General features: G+C 40.7%; 2 protein-coding genes across 3 annotated transcripts; one reads left to right on the top strand and one right to left on the bottom strand.

Annotated features, from left to right (window-relative positions):
• Positions 1-240: 240 nt before the first annotated feature.
• UQCC6 (ubiquinol-cytochrome c reductase complex assembly factor 6) lies at positions 241-2,661 on the bottom strand. The gene is made up of 2 exons (XM_086754334.1): positions 2,273-2,661; positions 241-597 (listed from the first exon to the last, which is right to left on the bottom strand). The coding sequence occupies exons 1-2, from the start codon at positions 2,378-2,380 to the stop codon at positions 502-504; spliced, it is 204 nt and encodes a 67-aa protein (XP_086610460.1). The 5' UTR covers positions 2,381-2,661; the 3' UTR covers positions 241-501.
• A 242-nt stretch (positions 2,662-2,903) lies between these two features.
• Positions 2,904-15,934, top strand: TDG (thymine DNA glycosylase). Of its 2 annotated transcripts, none has more exons than XM_086754311.1 (10): positions 2,904-3,009; positions 5,063-5,211; positions 7,904-8,133; positions 8,626-8,695; positions 10,089-10,224; positions 10,304-10,386; positions 10,505-10,599; positions 12,159-12,330; positions 12,626-12,754; positions 13,783-15,934. In XM_086754311.1, exons 1-10 carry the CDS (start codon positions 2,987-2,989, stop codon positions 13,917-13,919), a joined length of 1,224 nt encoding a protein of 407 aa, XP_086610437.1. In that variant the 5' UTR covers positions 2,904-2,986; the 3' UTR covers positions 13,920-15,934. The 2 variants fall into 2 exon arrangements, with proteins under 2 accessions (XP_086610437.1, XP_086610428.1); XM_086754302.1 differs by having other exon boundaries at positions 13,780-15,934.
• Positions 15,935-16,049: the final 115 nt, after the last annotated feature.

Here is a 16,049-nt window from a genome sequence, read left to right as displayed (position 1 = left end):
TTCCTACTTGTACATGCCATCACTTACCGTACCAGGTTCTGTGTTACGTCATGTCCGGTAAAACTGAGTGAAAGTTTAAGAAGGGGGGAAACGCCAACAGGTAAGTGGGGTTCTACTAGAGAGGAACAGGTACACTTATTAAGGCTAATGAGTGGCCACACAAGCTTGACTTTTCAATATGCTAAACTTCCTGTACTTGGTAATCAGCTTAAAAGTTTCAAATTCTATCAAACTCGTCAATCTGAGTTTACATCTTTTATTCTGAAGGACACTTACACCACAGTCAAGATTAAGAAATCATAAGAATTTTTGCTCACAACTGATTTGACTTTTAACAACAGTATTCATCAGACATTTATTTTTAATGCTGCTTATAAGTCTCCTTAAAGGAAAGAAAAAGGTGTTACAGGAGTACAGTATTTCATACATGGATTTCTGCAGTTCAGGCAGCTCAACAAATATTTTATCAGTTCTAGTTTTCACAACGTAAGTAAATTCTGTTCATTCTTGTGAAGTTTGAACTTTGCTTGATCTTGCTTTTAGACCCAGCAGTTCTGTTTTCAGTTCTCCAGGCTTAGGAGGTATTTCAGGTATACTCTGTTAAAAACGGATAAAAACATCAGTGTTCTGGCAGAAGAAAAACAAAACCCATAATACTCTAAGGAAGAGCATTGTAACTAAACTGTGATTCTACCACTCTTTTTTTTGAGCAGAGTATAATTCTTACAAGCAAAACATCTTAAAAATTAACCTATTACCTTTTCGTAATTTGACTTTCGTTTCAAATTAGCAAAATATGATTTGAAAAAAAAGGAGGAAAAAGGAACAACAGATTGTTTAAAGGAACAAAGCTTCTTTTAGCCATTTAAGAAAGTAGGTTCAGTTGAGATGCCTAGTATTGCTTTAAAGCACCAGTTGAAGTTTCCACACATTCTTTCTCTGGGTGACAGAAGAAAAAGCTTCAGTGCTTCTCCCTGCACTATTTAGAAATTAAGCACTGAAACTGGAGATGAAATTTAAAAAAAAAAAAAGATACCAGATGACATGACATTTCAAAACTGTACCTCCTCAAGATGCATACTAGTTTAGAGGTCTAGATCATTCTGAGTAAATATGCCTATTTGCCTGAAGTTAAGGACCACAATAGAGACTAAAAGTCTCTATGTAAATTCTTAAGCATCTATCAATGATTTAAGCCTCACTGCTTGATTTTGACATGATAGCTCAAGTATGGTGATTTTTAAACTTGTGGTTTGAAAATAGCACAGTGGTTTGTTTGTTTTTTTTTTTAAAAAAAAAAAAAGCATACAAGAGCAGGACGATGAGATGAGGCTTACAAATCAGAAGGCCTCCCAAGAGAGCAAATCAACCATTAATGTCCCTGGTGGATGGTCTCATTTGGAGCTTTGTTCTCTATGTAATTTCAATAGTCTTGATTCTCAGTCTGTCATTGTTTCAAACATAAAGTTTTGGTCATATTCATTTTGGGCCATGAAGATGATCAGAGGGTTGGAGCACCTCTCCTATGAGGACAGGCTGAGAGGGTTGGGGCTGTTCAGCCTGGAGAAGAGAAAGCTTCTGGGAGACCTTACAGTGGCCTTCCAGTACCTAAAGGGGGATTGTAAGAAAGATGAGGAGAAACTTTTTAGCAGAGCCTGCTGTGACAGGACAAGGGGTAATGGTTTTAAAATAGAAACAGGTAGATTTAGACTAGATATAAGGAATAAATTTTTTACACTGAGGGTGGTGGAACACTGGCACAGGTTGCCCAGAGAGGTGGTGGATGCCCCATCCCTGGAAACATTCAAGGCCAGGCTGGACAGGGCTCTGAGCAACCTGATCTAGTTGGAGATGTCCCTGCTCCTTCCAGGGGGGTTGGATTAGATGACCTTTAAAGGTCCCTTCCAACCCAAACCATTCTGTGATTCTATGATTTCCATTACTGGGGAGGGGGGGTGCATTTAAATTTACTATAGCCCTTTCTCTTCACTTTTGTATGCTCTTTTTAGAAAACAACTGCCCACCATAGAAATCCCTTCTGAAGAATTTTGCATGGCTTTTTTTTTATTTTTGGTACCCCATCGCCGGTTTGAAGGCAGCTCCCAAGGGACGACCTGGCTACCCAGTCGCTGCCTCTTCAGAAGCCAATCACTTTTTGCAGTCAAGCCAGAGGCCTTTCTAACATATGACCCCGACAGGAGTCCCGCCATCCCGCAGAGAGGCTCCCAGGCTCGGTAACGCGACCAGCGACCGGAACCGCCCGAGCACTTACAAGGTCAGGCCTGTAGTACCTGTGCACGACCTCGGCGCCGGCGAACATGGCCAGCATGCTGGCGGCCAGCGCCTTCAGGTAGGTGGGCCAAGGCACGCCGGCGGGCATGGCGGCGGGGAGGGCCCGGGGACGCGGCGCCTCCTCACGGAGGGGCTCGCACAGGGAAGCCCAGGGGCGGGAACACCGGACACCGGCCGCCACCCCAGCGCCGCCCGCCCCGTGCCGGCGGTTGGACACCGCCCCCCTTCACACACGCACGCGTAACGCGCCGGATGTGCGTCATCCGGCCGGCCGCAGCACGGCGACGGGAGGTGCGAGGCCCGCCCGCCCCGGGTGACGCAATGCGAGTCATGACGTAGGCCCCGAAACCCTCATGCAGCGAGGAGGGGGCTGAACGCGCGGTGGAAAGCAGCCCCGCGGCCCGCCAGCCCCAGCGAAGTCGCTCGCCCCCTTCCCGCGGCCCAAGCGGCTGCTCCCGGCCCGGGGCTCCGGGAAAGGCCGCGGGGAAACCGCCTCCTCACCGGCACCGGCGCCGGCACCACCCCCTGCCCGCGCCCCTCCCTCGCCGGCCCGGCCGGCCGGTGGCGCGCTCCCATTGGCCGCCGCCGCTCACGTGACGCGGGGCTGCCCGGCAGGTCGGTTGAGGCGCTGAGGCGCGGGGGGAGGGGGCGGCGGGGGGCGGCCGGCGACAACAGCCGCGTCGGCGCCGGGGTCATGGAGGCCGAGGAGCTGGCCAGGTACCGCCGGGGGCCCGGAGCCACCCTCGGGCCTCGCGTTGGGGATCGCCATTGTCTTTCACCTCTTCCCCCCCCCTCACCCCCCTCCCCGCGGCCAGGGGGAGCCGGTGGCGGCCCCGCTCCCCCCCCGCGCCCTGCTCCGAGCCCGCCTGGGCACAAAGGCGGGGAGGATTGGGGGGGGGGGGCTGCGCTCCCGGGTGGGGTGTGAGGGGGCGTCGGGGTTTGTTGGGGCCGCAGTGGGGCCGGGGCTCGCTGTGTGTTGCGAAACACGCGTGTGCGTGCGGTGCGGGCCTGTGTGTGCAGAGGTGGATTTGTAAATGGTTTCATGTTGGGTGGTGTTCCGGTGAATGTGTCTCTTCTGTCTCCTCTTTTTCTTTCATTTTTTAGCGTAAAGCGAAGGAGGGTTTCCTCAAGGAACCGAAAATATTTCTTTAAATGTTCCATAATATACACGGCAGTAACAAAATATTGTGTTTCTGAACCCGTGCGGGAAAAATTATCTAAAAAAAATGCATATGAGGGGTTAGAGGTGAGGGTAAAAGCTCTCTTTCATCTCATTGCCATGTGGTTAGAGGATTTGGCCATGATGTGATGCAAATTTTCCTCATCTTCAGAGGGAATTTTATTCCCTTCGTAAGAAGGAGACTTTATATATGCATAGAATACAAAGACATTTATTAGAAGAAGACTTCTTGTTGGAGACTATTCTTAGGATAGATGCTTTCGCGTCTTTCTTACTCTATTCTGGGCTGTCTAATTAAGCGTTTATTACGTTATGAACTGGATTGTACTTGTCTCAGTTGTATTTCCGTATACACATCTGAGGATCAGTTTTGTTCTGTTCAGTAACTGCATACATATTTTATATAAAATGGAACTCTTCCAGCAGGGGGGGTTGAGGTATTTACTGAAAATGTCCTCTCTGAAAATCTCCTGTGACTTTGTTAGGCAACTTCGTCAGGTATATGACAGACCTACGTTCAGATTTATTCTCCTTGATTCGGGGCAGGTATTTGGTTCAGAAGCCGCGGCCTGATCACAAGACTGTGAGCTGTTCTACTATAAATCAGATTTACAGTGGGATTCTTAAATACCCATTGCGTAATAGAGAGTGGTCCCTTCTTTTGAGATATTTCTGTGTATCTAGAAGTTATTTGGTGTTTTTATGAATAGCTCTGAGGTGATAAAATTATTTGCTGAAAATTTACTGTTCACAAAGTCTTTTCTGTGTATCTGTATGGCAGTAGATTCTATGGACAAGAAGGCGGCTGCGTAGGTAGAAGGGAATGACAGCATGAAGCAGAAGTTTGTGTTAGAGCATGAGGGCTGTAGATGACTAATAAATGTGTGGAGCAAAAGAGCTGTATAAGGAAAAATGTCTTTGTGCGTGGAAGGAGACTGAATCTGTGTGTGTGAACACTTCATATGGAATAAGCGCAATATTTGTATTAGGATCTGGTGTGGGATAACTGGGTAAAAGCTGCCACACTCTTTGTTAAAGCTGCTTAATAATCTGCATAGTAACTAATGTGCTGTATGTTCATAATGCTTGTAGCCCAGAATGATTCGTCCATTCTGTATCACATCACATCAGACAAAGTAACTGATGTAACATTAAGAAGAGCTAGAACTTGAGAAACTTAAAGTCCAAAGGGTTTTAGCTCACTTGTGCTGTAAATTGTTGGTATGTTTGATAGTCAGTTTGCGTTGGGTAATGTGTGCTACAGAGGTTTTTTTTTTTTTTCCAGAAAAAAAAAAAAGATAAAAGCTCTATGCTTTACTTACAAATGTTGTGATTCTTCCACATTATAGTAATCACAAGAGAGCTGAGAATTTTGGGTTTAACATCCCCTGATGCCAGCTAAGCAGTCAGACTGCTTAGTGGATTTCGATAATTTACTGCCTTGTTAATAGAGTCGTTGGAGAATGGAAGTGCAGTACGTGCCAGCCAGGATAAAGATTGATGTTTACAGTCTGTTTGGTGGTTCACTGAATTTCTAAGTTGTTGATGAATTAGATCTCTTTTTTTTTTTTTTTTTCCTCCCTTTCTAAGATACTACGCCTATCTTCAGCAAGCTCAAGCTTTTTACACATTTCCGTTCCATCAAATGATGACTGCAGCGCCTAACATGGAAATCATGAGTGAGGAGCCGACTCTAGAGGGCATTCCAGAGCCAAACATTGCTCAGGAGCCTCCAAAAGGTAGCTTGAGTGGGCTGTGCGAAGTGAGCTGAAACGTTAGTAATCGACTGGGGGGGAAAAATACTGATCTTAAACTGCTTCTTTGGACCTGTTGGATTTTTTTGATACTCTTTGAGGAAGTACTGATTAATTATATTCTTTAAGTAATGTTTATTACCAGGCAATTAAAAAGATGAGGAGTAAATCCAGGTGATAGTATTCACATTGTTCAGTCTTACAAAATTATCTTGTTGTAGGAAAAGCAGTTTTTTGTTTCAGTAGATAGATGTATCGTTTTTAGCAGGTTTTTGTTTCAGTAGATAGATGTATCGTTTTTAGCAGGTTTTTGTTTCAGTAGATAGATGTATCGTTTTTAGCTGATTTAATGGTTTTTAATATTACGTTAGGGAAATTTTCTTTCTTCAGCCTGAGTGTTTTTTTTTTTTCTGCAGGAGAAATACAGTATAATATTGTTTATTTGAAATATTTTTGTTTAAATGGTGTTTTGGTGTGTTGTAGTCATCACAGATAGTGAATTGCTTATATACGCTAAGGGTTGTTTGCTTTTAGTGAGGCTTATTTAAACAAATACAAACAATGCTGGAAAATGTTCCATATGTGACACAAATTTTGTACTTTATGCACTCGTACGTTGCCTTTCTTTTCCCCCACTAGGATTTTGTACACTTAGGCTTTACACTAACCATGCCATCCCTTGTTCTGTTACTCTGCTTGCTCTTTACTACATTAAAAAAAAAAAAAGCAGTGATCTCTGCCGTACTTAAATTCTGATTCTATAACAAATATTCACACACTGAATTTCATCTTGCTTTTAATATTTAGATATAGGTCAGAGCTCTGGGTACCAGGGTAACCTATCAGCCACTTCATGCAATGACATTGCTTAAGGGCATCTTTAATAAGCTGCTGCATTTTTGCTTTTTTTTTTCAGTTGTAATGCAAGGCCAGATGAAATCATAGGAAGAAGACCTCTGGTTTAAAATAGTTGTGACTGCTCAATTCATTCACAGAATTATTCACTACAGTTAGGATGCACCTCAAGTGCTATACAGTTAGGCTTCTTTTGCAGCTTTGTTATTAGATAAGATGATGTCACCATGAGCACGCTGTTTGCACTTTCAAGTGTTTTTGGACAACTGTGATCTTCTGTTATGAAGCTATTGCCTGATATTTTTGCAAGAATTGGAAGTTGAGTAAAGCCTGCAAAGGCAGGGTTTGAAGATTTACCAAATACATTTGAAGTTTACAGGAACACATATGAAAGGCAAAGATTTGGAGTCCAGCTTCCTGCGGTGGTGAAAAAAGTAAAATTTTTAGGATTACCTTTTGAAAGGCTGCCCTGGCATTGTTCATCTTTCGTGACAGTGTCTGGTTGGTAGGTACCTGATCAGCATGAGAGTTGGGAGAACATTATCCTCCTTCATCTGAAATACTCCGACCACTCTGAGTTGGATATATCTGTGGCCTTTTGCCATCACATGAAAGACCTCCTAATTCTTGAAGGGGTAGGAAAGAAAAGCCGCTTATGTGCCTTACCAAGTTGTGCCCTTCTAGACTCTTCTTTATTTTAGCTAGACTATAGCTTGAGTACTGTTACTTGCAGCTTTCCTCAGCAGTTGCTCCAATGGCGCGGTGGGAATTTCACATGACTTTTGTCCTCCTTTTTGTTTGCACTCAGCTTTCTTACAAAAACAGCCTAAAAAAAGCTTGCAGACTTAGGCAGTGCTCTGGTATCTGCTATATTTATTTCTTATCTGAGGGAGTTCCATTTGGGAATTTTGAAAATAAGATGAAGTCTCAATTTTAAAGTGGTAGATTACTTTGGCTCTTTGCTGGTTGCTGCTAAGTATGTTTTAATATTTTTCAAGTTGTGTTCTGCAGCATGACATTATTAATGAACAAAGATAGAGAGCAATCTCTGGGTGGTCATGTCATGACCTGTATCTGTGCTGATTGAATCTCTAAGCTCTAAGGGCCAGAAGATGAGGAAGTTTCAAATGAGTGAGCAATAACTAGTTTATGTTTGCATTTTGTAAATAAAAAATAGTGTTTGGTGTCACTCGTTTAAATTGAGATGCTGAAGGTCTCTCTCATACAGTACCTTGCTATACGATGCACTGGGCAGTGTCTATTCTGTAATCGATAAAATGTGAATAGCTTACGCAGCATTCAGCCTATGTGCGTATGTTCCTGAGAGGCTGATACCTTACACTATAGGTAATCCTTGAGACCTGTTGTTTTTGACATGCTGTTCAGTTTCTTCAATATGTTATGTAATCTGTGACAGTCCATTTTCATATTTAGAAGCTGACTAGAACTTACTATAGCATTTCTTGGAACCTAGGCTTTGATGTTCTGTCATATCCTCCAAAAGAAATGAAACTGCTTCCAAAGGATTGTTGCATACAGCGTGTAAACAACATAACCTAGTCATCAGGTTGTTCTTGGTTTGTATGCTAAGTCAGTGTAGTTGCTTGTGAGTAACGTGTGTGTGGTGCAGAGACACCACACATGCCAGCTCTGTGTTGAGCCTGCAGAAATGAAATTAATCTAATAATTGTTGAAATTAATGAATTTTGAAGGTCACTTTATCTGTCTGGTTTCTTTTTGTATCTATACATTTATCTCAGTCTTTTTGAATGTCCACACTGCGACATTAGAAATGTACAAGGATATTTGCTGTGTGTTTCAGAAGTTAAAAAAGGAGGAAGGAAAAGAAAAGCCAAAGCAACTGAGCCAAAGCAACCCAAAAAGCCTGCTGCTAAAAAAGAAAAATCAACCAAGTCAAAAGGCAAACAAGAAAAGATCACAGATACTTTTAAAGTCAAAAGAAAGGTGGACCGTTTTAATGGTGTATCTGAAGCAGAACTTCTGACCAAGACTTTACCCGATATTTTGACCTTTGATCTGGACATTGTAATAGTAAGTAACTCCCAGTTACAAGATTAGGTTGAAAAGTGAATAGCCTGTACTCACTGGTTATGATTTACATGCCTTCTGCTATATTGCTTATATGGCAAGATCTTGCAAGATAAAGCATATGAACTGTTTCCTGTGTGTAGAGCTGCTTTGCATTTTCTGTTAAAATCATAGTGACAAAGTTCTAATTTCTGAGAAGTCTAAAGCTTACGTATAATACATAGCCATGAGAGACCGTTACTTGACACTTTATTTACTGGAAGTGTTATACTAGCGGCTGTAAAACCCACTGTGAGCTGCTTTTTTTGACATTGCATGTCTAAATGAGACACTGTCGATTTTCTAAGTAGTGATGGAAGGTACTGTTAACGCAGTTTTGTTTATTGACAGTAACTTACGGAGAATTGAATAAGCTTCCTTACTGTAACTTGATTAAATTCCTGACTAGCAAGCCATGCCCTCACCGTTAAAATGGATTGGTATCTTGGTTTGTAGATTGGCATAAACCCTGGCTTGATGGCAGCTTACAAAGGACATCATTACCCTGGACCTGGAAACCATTTTTGTATGTTTTTATTTTCCTCTTCTATTTATAGAATTTGCAGAACTCTGGTAGAACTTGTGTCATTTTAAGTAAACTGTTTTGCTTTTTGCTTTTTTTTTTTTCTTTATGCAGTGAGGGATTTTGCTTTTAACCCTCCAGGAGTGATTTAAATCCGATAACATTCACAATCTGTCAAATACTGTACCTAAAAAGGAATAAAAGAGGAATAATTAGTGACTTTCAGTGCAGGTTTAGAATTGTTGTGTGAACACTGTTTATCAGACTGTGTTACCAAATAACTTCTTGGCATGTTGGTGTGCAACATAAGGAATAAAAATTTAATCTCTAGTACTTGAGTTGTCAAGGGCAAGTCAATAGGTATCAATTTCTGATATAAAATAAAACTACATACGTTTTCCAAAAAAGGCATTTCAGCAAGGCCTCTTCTGTTTGCATGTGTTCATCTTTTCTAAATAAGCTTTCTAACTGATGAAAAAGCAAAAATCATTGCCCTTTATTAGCAGGCCTGTGTGTCTAGCATAACTGATTCTCCAGACTGATATTTTTTCCTAGGTATTTTTCCATTTTAAATAACATTTTCTGCAGCATGTTCTTATAAAGAAAGATCATACCTGAACTCTGTTGAAATGCTCTGTTTTGTATACTGGGAACTATTCCAGCTGTGGGAGTGGGGAGCTTCACATGGGCTAATTTGCAACCCTGTGATACTCCAGCCAAAATGCTTCTGGTGTTCAGCGGACTTGTAAATCAGGCTTGGGTATTTCTCCTGTGTTCTGCAGACTAGGCAGACTAATAGCCTCCTTTACTGAGCAGCAGACCAGATACACATGCTCTGACAAATCCAGGTGTTTGTAACCTTCCCGAATCATCAGGAGCTAGCTGTGCTTAATTTGTGCTTAAGAGATTGGCAGTGCACATCACCCAGACTAAACTTTTATGTGCTAAATAGGAATGTAAGATGTCAACGCGTTCTGTCAGAGAGGTCCAGTGCAAGGAGAAGCAATGGCAAGGTTGCAAAAGAAAGCTGAGACGCTGTATGTGCCATGTTCTTTCCCACAAAATGTGTATTGATCACATTCACTCCCTGCTAAGTGAATCGCAAAATCTAAAGCTCAGTGCTGAACTTTTAGAATAAAAGACTGGTTTCCATACACAGGATCATGGTGAGGACTTCCTGTTGTCTCCTAGGGATTTTCTCTCCTCTTGCAGCAGATAAAGTAATTTTGACTATTTTAAACTTTTCTGGATAGGGCAGTAGTCTTCCCAAATTAACTGATGTTCTGTTAACATAGATTCTTCCTTTAGCATGCCATTACTGTGACAGTTGAGGGAGATTTTTGGTTTTGTTTTTTTTTCCTTAGAAAAGGCAAATACATATCTTCCTGTTTCGCAGGGAAGTGTCTGTTCATGTCTGGTCTAAGTAACGAACAGCTGAACCATATGGATGACCACACTTTGCCACATAAATATGGGATTGGATTTACAAACATGGTTGAAAGGACGACGCCTGGAAGCAAAGACCTCTCCAGGTGGGGTAACAAGGGGGAATATCATGCTTGTTAATTAATGAATAGTTGTGATTATAATGTTGAGTACTTTCTCTTTTAGCAAAGAGTTTCGGGAAGGAGGGCGAATTCTGATGCAGAAGTTGCAAAAATATAAACCTCGTATAGCAGCTTTCAATGGAAAATGTGAGAACTTTTGATTTTTAAATTAATTTGTTCTGTCAGTAGTTTTTTCTTTTTTTTTTTTCTTTTCTTTTTTTTTTTTTTTTTTTTGTCCACTTATCCTGTCTTTTCTTCATTTTAGGTATTTATGAAATTTTTAGTAAAGAGGTTTTTGGAATAAAAGTTAAGAACTTAGAATTTGGACTGCAGCCACACAAGGTGCCAGATACAGAAACTGTAAGTATTGATACTGAGACGCAAAACCAGGTCACCCCATTTTGGTTATTTTGAAAATAATGAAGTCTCAGGACTGGGCAGACTTTGACATTACCATAAGCGTGTGCAAAAGTACAAGGGATCTGAAAGGCTTCTACTTAAATAGAGAAAGGGGAATAGTGCAATTTTCAGCCACATCTTTAATGCATCTTCTTCAGGCTTGCAGACTTTATTTGGGAAATGGTATATTACGGTTAGTAGATTACTGCATTCTCTGAAGACTATCTAAAATATTAATAAAATATACATGCTTTTATGATAACTGTAATCTGCTTTCATCTGATGCTCTGTGTCCAATTCCCTGAATGTCTGTATAATTGAATTTTGATACCAAACATGACACCGGTGCTAGTAGTACCATGGGGGAGAAGGAATAGTGAGTCCACCATTGTGCTGTTACACACGCACAGCTACAGCGTTACTGGATCCGGGCATACCCAAGCACTTCCATCAGACTCGGTCTTCCAGAGCTGATTTGCAGCTTGACATTAAATTGGACACTTAATGTAAAACAAACAGTTTGATGAAGAGTGCATTAGTCATAGTCATTTATTGCTGGAAGATATCTCAGGAGACCAGCTATGTATTATCACAAACAGGTTTGTTTAACTTGTTCTTGTAAACAGGTTGGCAAAGGCTGCCAACACTACCTGCCAAGGTCGCTTATTCCAAAGCATCGTTACCTTGTCAGTTCAAAAGTCTGGGTTGTTTTTCTTTTTATTTCTATCCAAAATTACTAGTGCTGCAACTTTAAGCTCGGTTGAAGCTGTCCTTCTGTAAAGGTGAAGTGCCTGCCATCAGAGCCTGAAGAACTGTTGGTGATAAAGTGCTTGCCTCTTAAGTAGCTCTTAGACTTCTGCAGCAGATGTATTTGTAAGAAAGATAAATAATCCTCTTTACTAGTACTTGTTGATAAACACTGCATGGTAATAAAACTACTTGATACAGTTCCTTTTTCCTGAACTAACTTTACGCCTTTAGTTGGGGCTGTTGGCAGGGATAGAGACGTTCAAGTTGGCTTCAACCACGCTAACTCCAGAGTTTCAAACCCTGGCAAGTGTGATGCAGATGCAATTCACCAAGAAGCTGGGCTACTTAGCCTGCGATGCCTCCCTCACTGGTTTGGGATGTTTGCATGCTATCATGTTCTCCAGGGACATTCTGGCTCAGAGTTTTGCTTGCTCAGGGAGCTCTGAAGTGTGCTCCACTCTCTGGCATACACTAGTAAATTGTACTTCTTGTAACACATACTGGTACTGCTTCTCCTGCAGCATATAAACAACTGGTGAAAACTGTCCTCACTTCAGCAGCTGATAATTAGCCCCTCTTTTAGGGCAAGACATCTGACTGGCCAAGAAAAATGAAAGGCTCCTTTTATCCTCTCCCACAACCACTTGTGGCATTAATTGTTCTAACCCTTTGTACAAACTTCAAGGAGCTTGACTGCTAAGTTATTCTCTATGCACTGAATATTATCTCATGGTTCAGGTAATGCTGTTTTTCTTGCTCTTTGTCTCAAGCTCTGCTACGTTATGCCATCATCCAGCGCAAGATGTGCTCAGTTTCCTCGTGCACAAGATAAAGTTCATTATTACATAAAGCTGAAAGACTTAAGGGATCAACTGAAAGGCATCGCACCAAACACAGACGTGCAGGAGGTGCAGTACACATTTGACTTGCAACTTGCACAAGGTACAGTGGTTATTTTGTTAGTCCTTTATTAAATTGTAGTGTAACGTACAACACAACTAGCCTTTTCCCAAGCAAAAAGAAATAAAGAATTTAAGGGGAGGGAAGAGATGTGCTATCTTCTTTAAATCATGTGGCATAGAATTCAAGATCCCACTCTCTTTTCAGTACAGTCTTAATTGTCTAAGGGGAGCAGAAATTATCTTGTAAAATGTGTGGCTGTTTTTCAAGTGTTCTCTGATAAAAATGCTCATTTTTTGTTCAGAATATTAACACTTGAGGTCTTCTCTTCTGGCAGAGGATGCTAAAAAGATGGCTGTCAAAGAAGAGAAATACGATCCAGGTTATGAAGCGGCGTATGGAGGAGCTTACTGCGATCGTGCACCGTATGAAAGTGAACAGTGCCATTTCTCTTCAAATGGAACTGGTAAAGTGTGGTGCTTGGGGCATTCAGTCTGTAAACCATTACTTATGAACAAACACTTAACTTTCTACCCTTTCAGCACTTGTGCAATTCATACAATATATTTGAAGTATAATAGCAGTTAAACTCTTAACCTAATTGAGGGAATGTGTAGTCTTTGTGAGAGGGAAATAAAGAAAAGTAATTTATTTAAAATCAATTGTTTACAACTTCAAACTCTGAATTGGCTCCCAAGATCTGACAGACAGACACAACTAGTGACTTAAACAGTAAACCTCTTCAGCTACAATGAGTTGTAGAACTGCATCATGCTTTTCAGAGCAAAAGAGAGGGTTGGTGGTACTTTGTTTTGTTTTGTTTTTTAACCATTCCTCAGGAAAGCAAAGCCAGAGAATGGTGGAACAGATAAAATAACAGTGCAGCTGAGGTGGTTCCGTTGCTAGTGGGCCAGGTGAAGGAGCAGTATTGGAAGGATGACTCTAGTAATCTAGCTATAATTAAGAAGGTGGGAATTTTACTTCCCAAAATACCACCAACTGTAATAAAAAAAGAAAAGAAAAAAATGGCAGATTTCAGTCCTAATCTCACTTATATTGTAAACTGAATTTGCATTCTGTCTACCCTGCTTTGTCAAAGAGAATGTCCTTTTGAGAAGAAAAAAATTATTCATAGGAAACACTGCAAAGTGAGGTATTCTTTTAAACATTTAGATTCTTAATTTATGCAGTCACCCTTTAAAGAATATTTGAATAAATTGTAATTTTAGGAAGATCTGGATCTACAAAAGTAGATGTTCAAAAGAAATCAGTTGACTGCAGCCTGAGTAGGTAGTTGAAAAAGAGAGAGGAAAGATGGAAATGGCAAATACGTTTTTAAAAAAAAAAAATTAAGGGTTGTTTTTGAGGGGATGGGGTTTGGTTTGTGGTTTTAGGGGTCTTTTTTGCTAGTAGCATCATCTGTATTTTCATTGTTTAGTTAGTGGTATTAACTGCACTTTTTAAACTGTACTTTATTTTTGTTTGTTTTAGCAGCAAGCCCTCCACGGTACTGTGAGGGGTCGTCCTTTGGTGAAGTTCCTAATGGACAATGGATGACACAGTCCTTTGCAGACCAGATTCCAGAGTTCAGTGCTGGTATGACACGGGATGAAGAGGGAAGCAGTGCATAAGGGTTGTTTCTTCTCGACTACACATACATGCTGCAGTTTTAATGCAGTGATCAAGATTGGTACCTCGGTTCTCCAACTGAAGCATTTTAGTAGTATTTTATCTCCCCTAGTTATTTTATTATAGTCCAAAGTAAGTGTGTGGTAGGCTCAAATCGATGAACTAGATAATTTTAAGGAATTGTCCAAACTTTTTTAAAAAAGGTTAACCCTTTTTTGTATATGAGTTTTATATTTAATGTATACTATTTCTTGCAGGTTTTGACAAATTGCTTTCTTATTTGTGAAGATTTCTTTCAGGCATTAATTTTATTCCATAAATCATAATGCAGTAGTAAGAGCAGCAGTGTTCTTACTGATGCCTCAGTATTTGGATATCTCATAATCCTTTTATATCCAGGGGGGAAAATGGGAAGTGTACCCGTATCTTACATGAAATGGTGTTTTTAATCATGCACAGTTGAGCAAACTGTGCTTTTAAAGTCTGCCTTTTACCTTCTTAAAAAGTGCAGAAAGCTGTGTTCTGCAGCTGTGAGTCTTTTCTGGGTGGGAAGAGAGAGCTCTGTCTATTCCATATTAAGGATTTAGGATTAAGGGAGTGGAGACATCATCTCAAGTCACAACACTGGGCAGGAAAATTTGTGTCACACAGGACAGGGCCTAAATATTCTAGCTGAGCTGTCGTAGGGTAAGGTGTCCCTACCACTCCATCTCTTTTCCCTTTAAATTCCAATGTAAGGAACTGGAATTCCTTAAAAAAAAAAACTAAAACAACACAACAGTGGTTCTTGAATTCTGTGGCGTTTAAACTCTTGGTTATTTCTATGTGGTTGGTCTCTTCACCTGACCTTTAACAGGAGGCAGTCTCTTTGAACAGATTACATTGCAGAGAATTGAAAGACCGCATTCTCTGTAAAAACTATGTACAGCAGTTTTTAATATTCAGTTCTCCTCAGTCTGTGAGACCACAGAGGGTGCTCTCCTTATTACTCCTAGAAGTAAAAAGTATGAAGTTAAATATATTTATTTAAATATATTTATATTCATGTTCCATGAATGAGAAGTCAGCTGTAGAAACTACAGCTCTCTGCTGAGGAACTTGCTTAAACGATATGCTTTGTTGGCCAATATTAGTGACTGAGAAAGAAATGAGATTCCATGCTTGTGCCTAACTATCATCTTCTTTCCCTCTTTTATCGTGTGAGGAAGAGATGAAGTAAAAGCAATAAGCTGATCAAAACATTGAAGTTTTGATGACCTTTTGACAGTAGGTGCTTCGCATACTTGAAAAATAGATACAAACAGTATCTCCGCAGTCACACTGGTCAGAAATTCCTGTACCAGTGTGTTTTATCCTTTCCTCACAGCCAGTGACAGTTGTCATGCATTGAGTGTCACTAGTCAGAGCAGATTCTAATCCTGCTGTAACAGCTCTCCCTGAGATCACACACTGTCAACCTGTTGTGAGGCAGGCCTGATGTTTACAGTTTCTTCCCCAATTATGTGGCTTAATGCTGAGCGTCTTAAATCAAGAAAGTGTGCATTGTGATTCTGACTGTTTATTAGCTTCAGCATAAAGCTGTTCAGTATATTGTCAAAAAGATATAGGACTTGTCTTGTCTGTTATTTAAAGTGTACTGTATCATGTATTGCTGTTTACATGGACATTTTCCTGCAGGTGCTCAAAGTATCTTGCATCAGGGATTTGTTACAATTCAATTTTATTTTTCAACAACATTAGAAGCATGTAATTAGCACTGCTGAGTATGTAGCACAGTAGGATATAACTACTGTAGGGCTATCCTGTTTGATTGGAAGGGAAAGGTCTCTTCTGTAACGGAGTCACCTACTAGGTTATCTGGGTATGAAATACAGTTAAGTGTACAATGACCGTTTCACTAAACATTGCAGTTCTATGTGTACTCCCTCAAAACTGGTGCTCTTTTCATTACAGTAATACAAAAGTTCTTAATCTGTCTTAAATCTGTCAATGTTTCACAATAAAACTGGGAATTGTATTGCATTGTCTTAGAATGTGCTTTTGCATCTTGCTAGCAGGGGTCTAAATGCACCACAGGATATGTAACACAGAAACACTGCAAAACAGAGTCACCATGCAACAGAACTCTTCTC

Source organism: Chlamydotis macqueenii, chromosome 1, assembly GCF_036417535.1.
Source record: "Chlamydotis macqueenii isolate bChlMac1 chromosome 1, bChlMac1.mat, whole genome shotgun sequence".
NCBI lineage: Eukaryota > Metazoa > Chordata > Aves > Otidiformes > Otididae > Chlamydotis > Chlamydotis macqueenii.
The sequence above is the reverse complement of the archived record's forward strand: the minus strand, read 5'-3'. Positions and strand labels throughout refer to the sequence as shown.